The sequence below is a fragment of the Halichondria panicea genome, chromosome 17, assembly GCF_963675165.1.
Source record: "Halichondria panicea chromosome 17, odHalPani1.1, whole genome shotgun sequence".
Lineage (NCBI taxonomy): Eukaryota > Metazoa > Porifera > Demospongiae > Suberitida > Halichondriidae > Halichondria > Halichondria panicea.
The window spans coordinates 715,231-729,450 of NC_087393.1; the positions used below are offsets into that span (position 1 = coordinate 715,231).

The 14,220-nt window shown below is 40.2% G+C and overlaps 5 protein-coding genes across 5 annotated transcripts; 2 read left to right on the top strand and 3 right to left on the bottom strand.

Moving 5' to 3' along the window:
• The first annotated feature begins 63 nt into the window (after positions 1–63).
• Positions 64–2,355, top strand: LOC135351195 (uncharacterized). Its single transcript, XM_064550142.1, has 4 exons — positions 64–352; positions 815–934; positions 1,050–1,567; positions 1,697–2,355. The coding sequence occupies exons 1-4, from the start codon at positions 138–140 to the stop codon at positions 1,783–1,785; spliced, it is 942 nt and encodes a 313-aa protein (XP_064406212.1). The 5' UTR covers positions 64–137; the 3' UTR covers positions 1,786–2,355.
• Positions 2,356–3,728: 1,373 nt separating this feature from the next.
• On the bottom strand, positions 3,729–7,319 carry LOC135351232 (mediator of RNA polymerase II transcription subunit 11-like). The gene is made up of 4 exons (XM_064550193.1): positions 7,174–7,319; positions 6,926–7,039; positions 4,207–4,299; positions 3,729–4,015 (listed from the first exon to the last, which is right to left on the bottom strand). Exons 1-4 carry the CDS (start codon positions 7,246–7,248, stop codon positions 3,917–3,919), a joined length of 381 nt encoding a protein of 126 aa, XP_064406263.1. The 5' UTR covers positions 7,249–7,319; the 3' UTR covers positions 3,729–3,916.
• A 41-nt stretch (positions 7,320–7,360) lies between these two features.
• LOC135351230 (nudC domain-containing protein 3-like) lies at positions 7,361–9,426 on the bottom strand. Its single transcript, XM_064550191.1, has 4 exons — positions 9,117–9,426; positions 8,554–8,913; positions 7,876–8,148; positions 7,361–7,616 (listed from the first exon to the last, which is right to left on the bottom strand). Exons 1-4 carry the CDS (start codon positions 9,330–9,332, stop codon positions 7,512–7,514), a joined length of 954 nt encoding a protein of 317 aa, XP_064406261.1. The 5' UTR covers positions 9,333–9,426; the 3' UTR covers positions 7,361–7,511.
• A 30-nt stretch (positions 9,427–9,456) lies between these two features.
• On the top strand, positions 9,457–10,670 carry LOC135351231 (acyl carrier protein-like). The gene is made up of 3 exons (XM_064550192.1): positions 9,457–9,786; positions 9,990–10,077; positions 10,442–10,670. The coding sequence occupies exons 1-3, from the start codon at positions 9,517–9,519 to the stop codon at positions 10,528–10,530; spliced, it is 447 nt and encodes a 148-aa protein (XP_064406262.1). The 5' UTR covers positions 9,457–9,516; the 3' UTR covers positions 10,531–10,670.
• Positions 10,671–10,712: 42 nt separating this feature from the next.
• LOC135351226 (uncharacterized) lies at positions 10,713–14,185 on the bottom strand. Its single transcript, XM_064550186.1, has 11 exons — positions 14,057–14,185; positions 13,719–13,933; positions 13,357–13,542; positions 13,209–13,310; positions 12,891–13,001; positions 12,692–12,818; positions 11,592–12,532; positions 11,271–11,506; positions 11,059–11,133; positions 10,922–10,994; positions 10,713–10,865 (listed from the first exon to the last, which is right to left on the bottom strand). The coding sequence occupies exons 1-11, from the start codon at positions 14,148–14,150 to the stop codon at positions 10,779–10,781; spliced, it is 2,247 nt and encodes a 748-aa protein (XP_064406256.1). The 5' UTR covers positions 14,151–14,185; the 3' UTR covers positions 10,713–10,778.
• Positions 14,186–14,220: the final 35 nt, after the last annotated feature.

The following is a 14,220-nucleotide window of genomic DNA, read 5'->3' on the forward strand; positions in this document are numbered from 1 at the left end:
AATTGACATCAAACGAATGTCATGGAAACAGGAAGTAAAGTGAGCTTCACATAAATACCTGGCATTAGAACGAAAGTCAGTACAACTATTTATCACATCTATCTAAATAAACTTGGCTATCTGACCACAGCCCAAAGATGAGAATCACTCCAGCATACGTGAACCACAAGAAGCCCACGCAACAGTCCTTCACAAGCTCTAAGATGTCTTCTCTCTGCATCTTTATGGTGCTACTCTCTGCAAGTCTACCTCAGCTGTCTGCAGCTAATGCCAACAGAGTTCGCTATGATACTCTCGGAACAAAGAGCTATACTGGTCGTGACTGCACTGAGGAGTGGTGTGGAGAGCAATGGTAAGTTCAAAATATCAACTAACTTTATAGCTAAATCTCAATCTCTCAGCTGTTCCATTGTGTATTCAATTAGGTGTCATTGATGCACTATTTTAGTATGCTTAGTTTAGTAAGCTGATATGTGCAGTGTATCTATAGATATCCATCCAGGCACAGGCATGTACGTAGTTACTGGAATTTAGAGTAAAGCTTTGAGGTTGAGTGCTTTTTACGATATTATATTTCATCTCTGACTTGGCTTCCCAGCTAACTGGCTGGCTCACTCACCAGGGAGGTCATAGCAAATTCCAATATTCATCGATATATACTATTTAGATATGCCTAATTTACCTGTCAGCATTCTTAGACCTTGTTGATCCACGATCGACCCAACTGAATATGTACACTGTTTTCATATCAAAGTATGCACCCTGCTCTGTATAAAATACTACATTTACTATGTGTTGTATTTTTCTCTTGTAGGAAGTCCAACAGAATACTCTACTACAATCTGACGCTGAACTCCACCCTTGTTGTGGAGAACCGAACTGACATATCCACCCATCATATGTGTGAGAATGGAGTGACACTTAGCAGTGACTGGTGAGAATGATTATCATATCCTAGCTATAATTATATTATTATTATTTTACTACCAGATAAAAATTAACATGTGATATGTTAATTAATGTTGACTAAATTTCTTCTCTCTTCACAGCAAACAGACCGAGTCAGTAGAGACCACAGAGCTAACTTCAGTTCGCAAGGTTTCCCTTCACAGGACTTCAGAAGACCCCATCAAAATCGTCACTGATTCCCCAGAACTGGACCATCACTATCTCTTGTCAGATAATATGGAACTTGCAAAAGGAGGACCAACACTAATCTCTGATCTCTACCCAGCAAACCAGACCAAAATCTGGCAAGTCAAAATCCCCAAGAAGTGCAAAATGTTCGTGTCCTTCCTTCATTTCAATATCGAAAGCTCGGATAAGTGTGAGCACGATTACTTCAGTGTGCAGACGAGCAAAGACCCCAACGAGGTTGTTGTATTCTGCAACAGTTTGCAAAACATTGACATCCGATACAGAAGAAGAGTCCAGTTCACTCTACACTCAGATCATGCCAGTAATAACGGACAACTCGCTGCCTCGGTATGTCTGAGCAAAATGGACTCCGAGAAGACAAAATGCGATTGTTTTGAGTCAACAAGACGGAAAAGATCAGCTCAAAAATGTAAGCAATCAATCATTATGTCTATACTTTTATCCCCACTAGATCTACATAGTGTGTATTAATTGCCCTCGTTAGTTCTCTCTTGTGCTGTATTTCACACTTTATACTTCCTTTTTTCCCTCCTTACAGTGTCTGCTGATAATGACAGACAACTGACTATGGACAGAAGACTAGAAGCTTTGGAGAGACTCCGAAACAGAAGAATCAACTCCTCCTAGCTCTTGAGCTTATGGAGAAATGTAATTCAACCAACTTCTATTTAGGTAAAAAAACTATTCGTGTCTCATTGTTTCTTAGGGATGATTAAAAGAGCAGTTTTATCACAGTCAAAACAGAGTATAATATATATATATATCAATCCCAACATCTTTTTAATTTCAATCAGTATTATACCCTATCATTCTTTCTCAGTGTTTGCTTACAATCAATAAGCATCACTTCGTCTCGTTTTGGAAGTGTGAACTTCTATCTCATGTGAGCACTTTGCTCTCTTGTTGTAACTGTCCTCTGATCACCTCCATTCAAAGCTTATCACTTTGTACACAGTTAATTAGCACCATGTTGCCATACCTAGTATGGGTTATGATTGGCTTATACCTCTATACATGTCATCAGCTCAAGATACTGTCTTGTAAATCATGTGTTTGCAGTTTTATCATTACACCGATTATTGTTTTAATTCTTCTTGTGACTTGTTATGTTTATATTTATGGTGCTGAGCGCCTATTTTGAAAATGATGCACATTGTACAATTTCAAGTTGACCATATCAATTTTCTCAATCTAAAACTACAGTACTTTCTGCATTATGTAGTCTAGACTAACAGAAAATTATTAAGGGATTGTGTATACTCAATATACATGAAATTGTAAGGTCATTGTGCCCAATCTTGCTTGTCTCATGATTTAATTTCAGCATATAAGTGAAGCAGCACGCATACTAACTGTACATGCATGTATATAATGTATGCATATGCTGCATGTCATTGACTGTATATGTAGCTCTGCATGATCGGAGAACGTGGGGTTTATGAGACTAATCAATAGCCCAGTAAAGGTTAAAATCGCTCACCCATGAAAATTGGTTTTCAATACCCGCCCCCACAAATGTCTATAGCTAAGACAGCACACTACATTCAGCATTCTTCCAAGAAAGTTGGCAGTAAGTAGAAACTACACAACTGTGGAATTAGTAATTATTGGCGAGTTAATTACGTCAGCATGCAAATAAATTCATAAATTCTAGCACTGCAAACTGTAAAGTCAACAATTGTCTCACTATACTGCATTGTAAAATGGTAGGAATTTAGTTAATTAGACGAACTTTTCTATAAGTTTAGTCCCCCATGGTTTTTTGAAGGACATGGCTAGGGTGTGTGTTCACTACACACAATGGCAACCATTATTTGAGCTCATTATTTGTTGAATGCATAATTGTGGACTAGGACATAATAATTTTATTCTGGCTATCAAAACAATGGAGATCAGGGTTTAAAATATCAAGCATGCAAAACACATGTAGGCCATCACACTGTAAGTACTTAAAGTCATTGACTTCGCTTAATGAATTCATATGTGGGCAATTGGCAATTCAATTAGCTATATAACTAAACCAGCCTCTGCACGCTGTGGGATTTTGTAGTATCAAAACATAATAATAATAGCATTACTTACATATTGCTCTAAAATAAATGGGCTTTTTCCTGCAGGTGGCTGAAATTGCTGTACATACACGTTTTGTGACCATAATTAGTTGCCTGGGTCCTCAGCTGACAGGCTTAGGTGTGGTGAAAACACTGCTTAGGACTAATTAAGTGTTTAAATGATCCTATAGCAAACATCACGAACTACAGCATGCTTAAGCTTATGACGTACACCAGTATAATAAACCCAACTAACTCCCTGGGACTTCTTCGAGCTGTGCAGTGTAAACTAGCTACCAAATACAAACGAATATTTCACTCAGACACTCACATGCATTGGTGGTGTTGCTGAAGGCGCTAAAACAAAGCTACGTAGCAGAGATTTTAATTACAATGTTGATTGACCACTTTTACATGCAGGAACCTTAAAAGGGCATATACTGTTACGTTCATCAATACACCTAGCTACCAATACGATACCCTCAGGCACTTTTAAAACACATTTGTACACACCACATGTTCAGGAGATCAAACAAAACTTATAACAGATTTCACAATGTTTGAGTAGACTGAGCATGAGGTCAACTGGCATAGAGGCTAGTGACAATATGAACCGACTTTGATTATGGAGGTGATCTATTTAACAACAAGGTGGCGTAAGACATTGTACAAATGTGCTGAGTTCCGATTAATTAACAGACAAGTTGTTACGATGAGTTGTGAATAGCGTTGTTCATGTGAGGACCATCTGACGTTAAGAGCTGCTCTCTCACTAGACTACCCTCAATACACACCAGCTCATAGTCCTGAGGGGGAGGGGTGGGTGGAAGTCATTAACAAGAAAATGAATTACAAAACTAGCGAAGTGTGAGTGGGTGTGTGTGTGGGGTGGGGGGAAAAACATTCTCACTATACTACCATATATAGGCTTTGTATTTTAAGGTTCAATTAGTATTGTACACGTAGGAGGTGTAATCATAATGCATAGAGGCTTCACCTTCTCTGCTCCGTATGCTGATCCCTCATGAGGGTGGTGGGTGGAGACTCGTGTGAGGTAAGAGATCTGCTCTGATAGCCCACCCTCTATGGCCTGTAGAGATGACAAGAACAAAATTACTTTAACAGTTAGCAGTTAGCCTTGTGACCAGCTGCTGTGATTGTGTGCGTGTGCGTGTGTGTGTGTGTGTGTGTGCTGGTTCTAAATATTTTGGTTTGCTTACATAATCGTAGCTAGGAATAACTCTGGCACAGACTAGTATATAGCCAATCTTCAAGACTGCCTAGCTCACAAACAATGGACTGGACTGGAGATAAATGTTGCTATGACGCCACTTATAGTTGTGGCGTTCAAATCAACTCATTCCTTATACGGCTCTAGACATGTAACAGTGAGTGGGTGGCCAACCATAATACTGTTGTCACGGCCACAGAGAACCAATAATACCTATGCTACCTTTTTAAGTGATGAAATTCAACGTCTAGTCAATAATTATCAAGAGTAAAAATTAATACCAACCAGCAGTGCAGCACATGTACGTGACCTTTGTAATCATTTATAATTATGCACAAAATTAATAACACCCTCAACTAGTGACAACAGTGGATACACTACCAGAGGAGGTACGACACGAGCTCGGTTAGGCTTAGTTAGGTAGGCTTAGTCATGTGCAAAATTCAACATTAAATTCATTGTTGCATGTGACTAATTAACTCAATTTTAGCCTAATCGAGGTACTTGTGTCGGACCTCCTCTGATACACGACAAGGATATGTATACTCCAACTGGACCAGTTAGAGTATAGTCTCGTGACCTAGGTATTGATTATAAGTGTTCCTTAGCTCACACACTAAAATAGAATTCTCTAATCTGCACAGTATCTCGGTGCATATCTCCGTGCATATGGCAAGAAAATACAATATTACGAGATTGCACAACACTATATATAAATATTTACGTACGCCACAGTCGTCACTAACACATTGTTAGGGACTTATAGACAAAATTGTTGTTGTAGTGTTTGTAGTCAAGTGGGTGCTAACACCGTGCCACGCTCTGGTCAGTCAGCACAACACTACACACAGTCATAACACGAGGTATTGAGCAACAGTCAATATAAGACTGTGCAATAAGAGATATACATATGTACAGTATAGTAATACTTTAAATGACACGCACACACCTACGTAAATCATGTATACATTATAGACCTTATAGACTCATGAATATCTCACTGTATATGCATTATCTAAACCTAATACCTAGAAGGAGGAAATCGTAACCCTATAGGCTTGTACTATTCAGAATTGGATTATGCGATACAAGGTCGATCAATCAGCTACAAAATCCAACTTTTCCGACGCTCCATATTTTATTACATGTACATGTATGTAAATAAAATTATATATATACTATAGTCACTCAATCAGCAGATAGTTAGAACACTCTAGAGATTAGAGAAGAATTAATAGACTCATGCAAATCAAGGTGTTGCCAGCGCCCACCTGCCTACCCACCAAGACACACCTCTTGTTTTGGATAGCCCCACGAAAACTATGCAAAACTTTCATGTTCGTACACACGCACGAGCAATTAACCACTTAGTTCCTTAATTATTATACTGTCAACACAGATGCAGAATTATACATGTGTATATTACGCCCAATTTCAGGGGCGACTGAGTTAAACCATAAAATTAGCTGAGGACAATATTACACAATTAACATCGTTAGCTCAACATGAGTTCAACAAGGGAGAAACAAAACATTCTACAAATTAGGTATTCGAATGGTGGGATGTACAAAATGTAGAGACAACAGATAGAGATGAAAGATCTCAAATTGGCAGGTACGCTATTTTGTGTTTGCAATCAGACACGGGACCATTCAAATCATGTTGCAACATGCCCTCAATTAAGTTTGCAAGCTGACTCCCCTTAAATAATCGCACCTTATATAAGACACTTAACCAAGTCCCAAATCAATAGAAACTAACCCATAGAACAAGCTAGGACACTGTCCCAAAAGTTTGAGCTTCAAGTGTACAAATTAGTTTATTGTAGCTACTAATAAAGAGCTGTATGTCATGAGATTCTAAATTATAACATGGTTTCAGTTGGCCCCATTAATACCTAAAAAGTTACCCTCTGTTAGCTGTAAATGGAGGAATGTTTGCATCATACAAACCCTGCACACCTTGAGGCTGATGCCACCATTTCCCATCACATAAATGGTCCAGTTAAATGCTGACAGGCACAATTTTATGGCTACTGTAGCTACCGTATGGTGGGAAAAATCAGAACATGTGCTCAAGTAAACATGTTGTGAAGGGAAGTGGTCACTTACAATGTATGTAGAGGGAACTATCTTATAGAGGGAACTTTAAGTTTCCCTAAAAGCGAAGCAAATGTGCTTTCTCTAAAGACTAACATGAAACCACACAAATAAAAACTTGGACGAGGATTTTTGGCACCCACGATCAACACTAAATGCTAATTCTAAAAATAGGGCGTATGATATACGTACATCAACTCAGCTAAAAATACACTCAGGGAGAGGACCAGTTACTGGCTGGCTGACGACACTTACACAAATATTATAGTTACAAAGTATAAACTTAAGACTATGCAAATTCCATAACACACTATCAAAGCCTTCAGTTATCAACATCCTTTTGCTTGGGTTAATAGTTCAATTAAAATATTTAATCATAACATTACCTCCAATACTTTAACAAATTCTTTTGTCTTGTGATCCACGAGACCTTGATCCGGGTTGTCCCTGCTCAACTCCTGTATGCTGTCCGCAGCTAGAGAGAGCATTCGACACACCTCCTGTACCATGAGACGTACGGAAACACATAAAAAATTGTATACTAACATGCTTGTATAAATGTATTGATCAAATACTAGGAGTATGTTGTAATGTAATTCTTCTATAATACAGTAACTTATTCATCCCCCCTAACCTGCTCAGTTCGCTGTAGTTTCTCTAATCTCTGAGCAGTTTCCATGATAGCATATGAGCGTTTGGTAAAGGTCATCACATTTAGAAGTGCGTAACACTATTATAAGAAATCATGTAGTTCGGAGGAGGTTCGCACCCACCGAAAAATGTTCAACAATAAATCATCATTTTTATTATTATCATCATAATTCTAATAATTAACATTCCATTCAAATTCAATATCTCCTTGATTGAGGTACTTGTGTTCTATCTAAGGTCGTACCTCCTCTGACATGGAAAACAACAAGAAACAATTAATACAAGAAAATGTTCGTTCAAGTCATAAACAAAGTTATTTTTTCAGTTCCAATTTCCTGAGATTTGGACGCGAGACGGATCGAATGGAGTCCCTTTAAATGGCGAACCCTCGGCATTCCATGCCTTCCTCAGTATGTCGTGAGCCTTCTGTAAAGGGGAGGAGTAGGTAGTAACTGATAAAGAATTTTGTGAGTATTGATTTATGTACGGAAAAATTCCATAGTACAAACTCTACAATACAAAGCTTCCTTTGTCACACACATAGTTAAATAAGATAAAATACGGGAGGAATAAAGAAAGAAAGAAGAGACAAAGAAAAAAGTCATAGGCAAATATTCAGAGGTGATTTTGTCTAAGGAATAAATCTGTAACATCGGCTCATCTATAATTACTCGAGTGCACTTGCCTTATCCGAGCTGGATGGTTTCCCAAGCATCTTCATGTGGTTGTCATAGCTTGCTTTCTGTATGGCAGCTTGGGTTTCCACGTCGAACTCACTGATATCACGAGTGGTGTCCACCTTGGTGAGGTCAATCCCCTTCTCCCCCACAAACACACTCTTCCACATGATCTCCTTGGTCTTGTCCAGAGTGATGACCAGGCATCTTTTGGCGCTGTCCAGTAGCCACATGCTGTCCTCCACCTTGATCTTGTGGAGGAGGCGGCTCTCGAGGAGCAGCTGAGGAGGAGTGGCACCATGATTATAGCAATTTAATGTCTATATACACATAGCTGATACAAAGCACTGAAGCTAGCTAAACTTTCCTGACACACTACAGAATAAAAACTTTGAGTCTATTCCTGGAGTCTTATACAGCTAGCTGTTAATTAACCCACCATAATAATTAAGCATATGAATTCCTATATTATGGCTCAGAACCATAATTATAGTGCGAACTTTTCGATAGTTAGCAATCCTCCACAAACATAGCTAACGGCGGACACAACGTACATTGACATATAGTATAGCGTGAAATTTATTCAACAAAATGTTTTCAGAGGCAGTTCCACGAAAATTAAATGCCTTGAAAATTTCGCGACAATATTTTTCACTGTACAGTAAACTGTATTGTTCAGTACCAACCTTCCTCCTTGGCCTGATGAGCTCCACTTTAAGGCGATCACTTTTTATATCCACCCTTACGTCCTTGGACTTGGTTCCTTTGGAAACAGGAACCCGTATGTCCAAATCCAACAGAGTCTGAGACCACTTGTAGTTGTCCATCTCAGCTCCGTTGTACGTGTCCGAGACCTTCTCAGCAGCTGCCGTCACTTGCTTCACTAACTCCGACGATTTCGCCGAAGAGCTCGGAGGAGGGAGAGTGATGGGTAGTTCATCCGTGATGGGTTCAATTGAGGGTGGAGTCTCGAGAAGTTTAGTCTCCGCCTCTCTCATCAGCTCAGTCTCTCGCTTACGAGTGAGAAGCTCGTACTTCTTGAAGGCCTGAGAAATCGGAAAAACATTATAATTAAGTAGAGTACCTATTTAATACAGACAATTATATTTAAGGCCTAATTAAAATGAAGCAATCCAATATATAACTAACATGTATGTGTATGATTACATGACACGTATGATATTAACTTAGTACTACCACAGGTTCATACAAATACGTATTTAAGGTTCCACATTTTCCAGTATCGTACCGACAAGACCATAGTCTCGGACTCTCTCTCCAGGAAGCCCATCTTGGCTTGAGTGTCGCCAGGCTCCATGATAATGAAGAAGTCAGTCCTCCGGGCCAGGAAGCTGAAAATGGTGTCCATAAACACTGGCAGCTTCACACAGTCTTGGAGAATGCCCATCAGAGCAGCGTCGTACTTTCCACCACCAACATTACCCAGTGGGAGACCTGCAGCCATTCTGAACGAGATTCTTGAGTCAGGAAGCTTCAAAAACAAAGGACAAAAAAAGCAGTAAACAATTTTTTGCTGATCTGGCAGTATTTTGCCATGCTTACATGTACTATATGTACCTTTGACCCCATGTGCGCTGAACTTTGACCTCATTGTAGTCCACGTGCTCCTTGCTGCGATCAGAACTAAAATGGCATCTAGAGCGCTGGTAAGAGTTGCTTCCAGTACCAGACCACTGCTGACAAGAGTGAGGCCGTCTGCTCAATGGAGACACCTCTCAGCTGTACCGATTTGGAGGAGTAAGACTCCCACCACTTCAATTACTTCCTACAAGTGGACTCCTTCTCTTATTGGTTGGCAGCAGACTCGAGGGATGGCTTCAGATGAGCTAACAGTTTCAGACCTGGAGGATAGGGCTCAACAAGTCCTTAAACTGTTTGATAAAGTGGATCCAGCCAAGGTGAGCTATAATTAGAATTCCATATGTACTACTTCGGTGATCACACATTTTTTTGTACCACCACTAGAGCATTTTATGTACTTTCTTAAGGTGCCATTTTTTGGTTTGCATGTCGTTCAGTATGTGTGAGAACAATTTATGAGTATAATAGTATTGGTATAGCTGTCAGTGTGGTAACCCCTCCCCCCCCCTCTCTTTCACAGGTTACGCTGGAGGCCCACTTCACGAACGACCTAGGATTGGACAGTCTGGATGCAGTGGAGGTCGTGATGGCATTCGAGGATGAGTTTGGTAAGTGATAAGTGGACATGTTATGTTTAATCAGGGCCACATCCAGGATTGGGAAAATGTAGGGGGGGCATGCTCCTGGAAAATGTTGAATATTTTGAGGGCTCTAAGATCGATTCTGGTGCATTTTCAGATCCATCAGTACAAAGATTTCTGGGGGAGGGGGACGAATTACGCCCCTCCCCCCTCAATGCAGCCCTAGCCTGGGCATGTTACATACAGTACAGTGTATGTATGCATGTTATCTATGGCATGGTAATTTCCATGCTCCCTTTTCTAGGTGACAAAATAATCTATTGTTGGCTGCTTTTCGCTTACTGTATCCTGCCTTTATTCAGCATTGACCCCACCCATTCTCGTTCTACAGGCATTGAGATCTCAGATGAGGACGCTGAGAAGATACTCAGTGCTAAAGATGCTGTAGATTTCTTAAAGAATGCTCTCGATGTTCATTAATGACACTGTACTGGTGCTAGCTATGCTAGTGTATGCTTAGTGTGCATATCTCTTTCAGTTCATTTCTATTGTGTGGCCACTGTTACAATTATAGTTTTATGTAGACTTTCTTGTGAAGAAATTGAACAATGTGACCTCAATATTCATTTATCTATGATTAAACTGCATGTCCACAGACAAGACATTGTGACAATAATAATTATTCATTGCATGTACTGTAATAAAACAATAATGAATGAATGAATTTTCTAATAAGTGAGTTTGGCTAGTCGGTTTACAGTCTTGACAATGGCAGCAGCAATAGATGCCTTTCCCTTAATTGTACCGTGTTCATTCTGTAATGTGAGAAATTCATAAACCTTACAATACACAAGCCACCATGCAATCTTACCAAGATGTGAGCTGTCAGTTCATTGCTGAGTTGTCTCACTTCATTTTTCACACCAAGCAGTGTCTTTACTTCCCTGCGTTGGTGGTATTGCATAGCATAGTTACATACATGCTCAACTAAAGCATTCTCTCACTTACTCTTCATGTTTCCTTGCAGCCTTCACCCTTGCTTTGCTAAACTTAGCCATCGCCCTCTTTTGCTCCTGGTAAAGCCTGCAATTTAATAATAGGCAAACACTTGACTACATGTATATACATGGATCCTGTAAAGTACCCAATTCCTGTAAGTGACCGACCACGCACAATAAGCATGTAAATAACTCCTACACATTGTACAGTACGTGGCTCACTTTTCTAGTTTCTCGTAGGTTGTTACTGCTTTTTCGAAGGCCTCACAGAGCACGTCCTGAAAAGACACAGAGTCAGGGTCACCCTCCTCCACTAACTCTGTCCTCCCAGTGAGGACCTTGGTCTCATTCTCGTGAGATAACTGCCTCTCTTGCAGGAAATGCTTCACAAGAGGACTCTGACCAAAAACGTTAAATTGGACATGCTCAAATGTGGAGGGCGCAACTGGAACAGGTGCCTACACAAAATGAGATTATTATGTTCATCAATACAGTAGCAAATAATAATTCACAAAAATTATGTAGATCGAGAATCTTCAGTACCTCAGATTCTTTGTTTCTCTTTAAGATTGCCATAGCCTTGTCTTTCCACAGATTTTTCTTCACACCATCGCTTTTATCTGCAGATTTATCACCATTTTGCTTCTTTAAAGAAGGTGGTGGCCGGGGGTTAGGGTTAGCTGGTGGCTTAATCCCTCTCTGTGTCAGTGACTTCAATGGAGCTTGTATTTTTGTTAATTGAGTCGCATTTCGAGCTAAGGCAGAACCATTCAGCTGAGAAATTCTTCTTGGCGGGGCAACCATAGATTTTACTGTGGCTTGGCTTTTTGTTGGTCCAGGTTTGTACTGAGGCTGTTTAGAAGATATAACTCCTGTTCTTTCTAACTTTTGCTTCAGCCCAGGAGGAGCATTTCTCGTCACGTACTCTTCTAGTGAATAATTTCTTGGCATAGCTTTAGGCACACTCATCTTTCCTTTAGCACTTGTTGTTGGTTTCTTAACTGGAGATTGCTGCTGCGACACGATTTTCGCTGGTTGTTTGGCCTCTATTGATATGACTTTTCCAGGAGGGAGTGGCTTGGCTCGGACCTGCTCTGCAGTTCTAGTCCTCTTAGTCAGCATCTCACGAGTGGCTTGAGCTTGGGTCTTGACAAGTCTCTCCTTTGAAGCTGAAATGTGTATCTTTTCATTTGCTAGAGATGCAGCCAACTCCTCGTTGAAATTGCTAAGAGATATGCGAACAGATTTTCCACTATCACTTTTGAGGGATTCATCGCGTTTGGGTGGCGCCCGTTTTTGTTCCCGTTTTTGTTTAATTTCTTCAGATTCTTTCAGGAGGGCGTCTAACTCGAATATCTTCTTTCTCGGTGATTTTCCTGAAGATCCTTCGTCTGATTTCTCCTTCATGAGGTGCTTCAGATGATTAGCAGGCTCTAGGACATTGATATTCCACTTTTTCCATGCAGTAATCAACGGTCGAGTACCTACAATAACATGTACATGAACATGAACAAAGTACTTGCATTGTTATAAAGCCAGTAGGAGGATTGGCACTACAATTATATATGCCTGTAGCTTTTTAGCGTATTTTCTCATGTTAAGTTACAGGCACGAGCAATAATAATATTGTTGACAGTGCTCACCGACTTGCCACAGTGATATCATAGTTATGAGTGCCGACTTGAAACTATCATCAAAGCTATTCCAAGAGGCAGGGTAGGCATGAACAAATGTGCTGTAGACACACTGAGCAATCACATCCGGGTACATCTACGCATGGGAGTCAATTCAGTGAAGAGAAACAGTTCTGTATAGCTACATGTAACTTTGTGATTAACATACTTTGAAGAAAGGGTCTCTCCACCTCAAGTCCACATTCTCACAAAGAAGGTTGACATAATTGACTGAAATTCTGTTGAACAGTTGGTTTTGAACTGACAAAAGCTTAGAATTCTGCAGGAACAAACATTTCAGTACATGAAGTCAAAATAATCGGTGCAAGTAAAATGAAGCATCTTTGAACGGCATAATTTTAGTTCCGTTGGTCCCAAAACATTGAAAGCTATTAAAAGTAAATTTTGGGCATGTTTTTGACAATTAAAACACCATGGGCTATAATCATATAGCCCATGATAATTATTTGTTGGGAAAATTGGCTACCTGATACTTGTGCAGAAAGAACCACCAGAAGTAGTCCTGAAATATAGCTTGAGAAGAGGGCTTGTAGAGCAATATCTTCCACGTCTCACGAAATCCTTCACGCTGAAGGCACACACATAAATCCAAATCCAAAAATTGACAATCTTACCTTTATTGAGAGCATGGTTTGTGCTCTTGACGTCCTCTGCATTTGCTCCAGAGGGTCCAGACCGTGAGGGAGGGGGGTGGGCTGATGAGGGTTGAACCCTGGGAATGAAGCAAGCTCTACTAACTTTGATTCCTCATTGGGTGGTGGGATGTATTCAGGAGCAATAAACGGTGCTGGTGTCGTTACCTATAGGAGATCAAGGACATAAGTTTACAATGACTTATAGCACGATTATTAATGCAATAGTATTATTCTTCTCTAGAGTACAGATTGACCACACAAAGTTAAGTTAGCAAAGTCTAATTAATGAGGTATACCGTATTAATTAAGCAAATGAGCAATATTTTCATGCATAGCTATACCACTTTTATGACGGGTGCTTTGATTAGCTGTAGGGGTTTCTTTGCAGGAGGCTTCTTGCCTCTCCTCTGCCCGTGAGCCATCAAATCTTCATTGGCTGACAACACTGTCTCAGTTGAAGGCTTGCTCACGAGTGGAGGCAGCTCCGAGGGATACTGCAGTCCTTGATCCGAAAGTATCTGATTTACTGTCGAGATTGAACCAATGCAACAAGAATCTGTGTGTGATCAAAGATCAGGAAATAAATAGACCTGCCAGCCCTATATAGCTAGCTAACTACAAATGACAACAGCAATTCAATGACTCATTTCTCATGATCAGTTGAAAATCAAGTTATTACATTTCTCAGATGCATCTGGCAACGGTGACCTGCGGCCGCTTCTTGGTCGATTGCCCCAGGGGCTGAAAGTAGACTCACGAAACTGAACAAGCATTGTAGTGCTTGTAGATCTGCCTTTGATCTCTTGCGTTGCTTAGCAACTTTTGTTGATAAGCACTGCCATG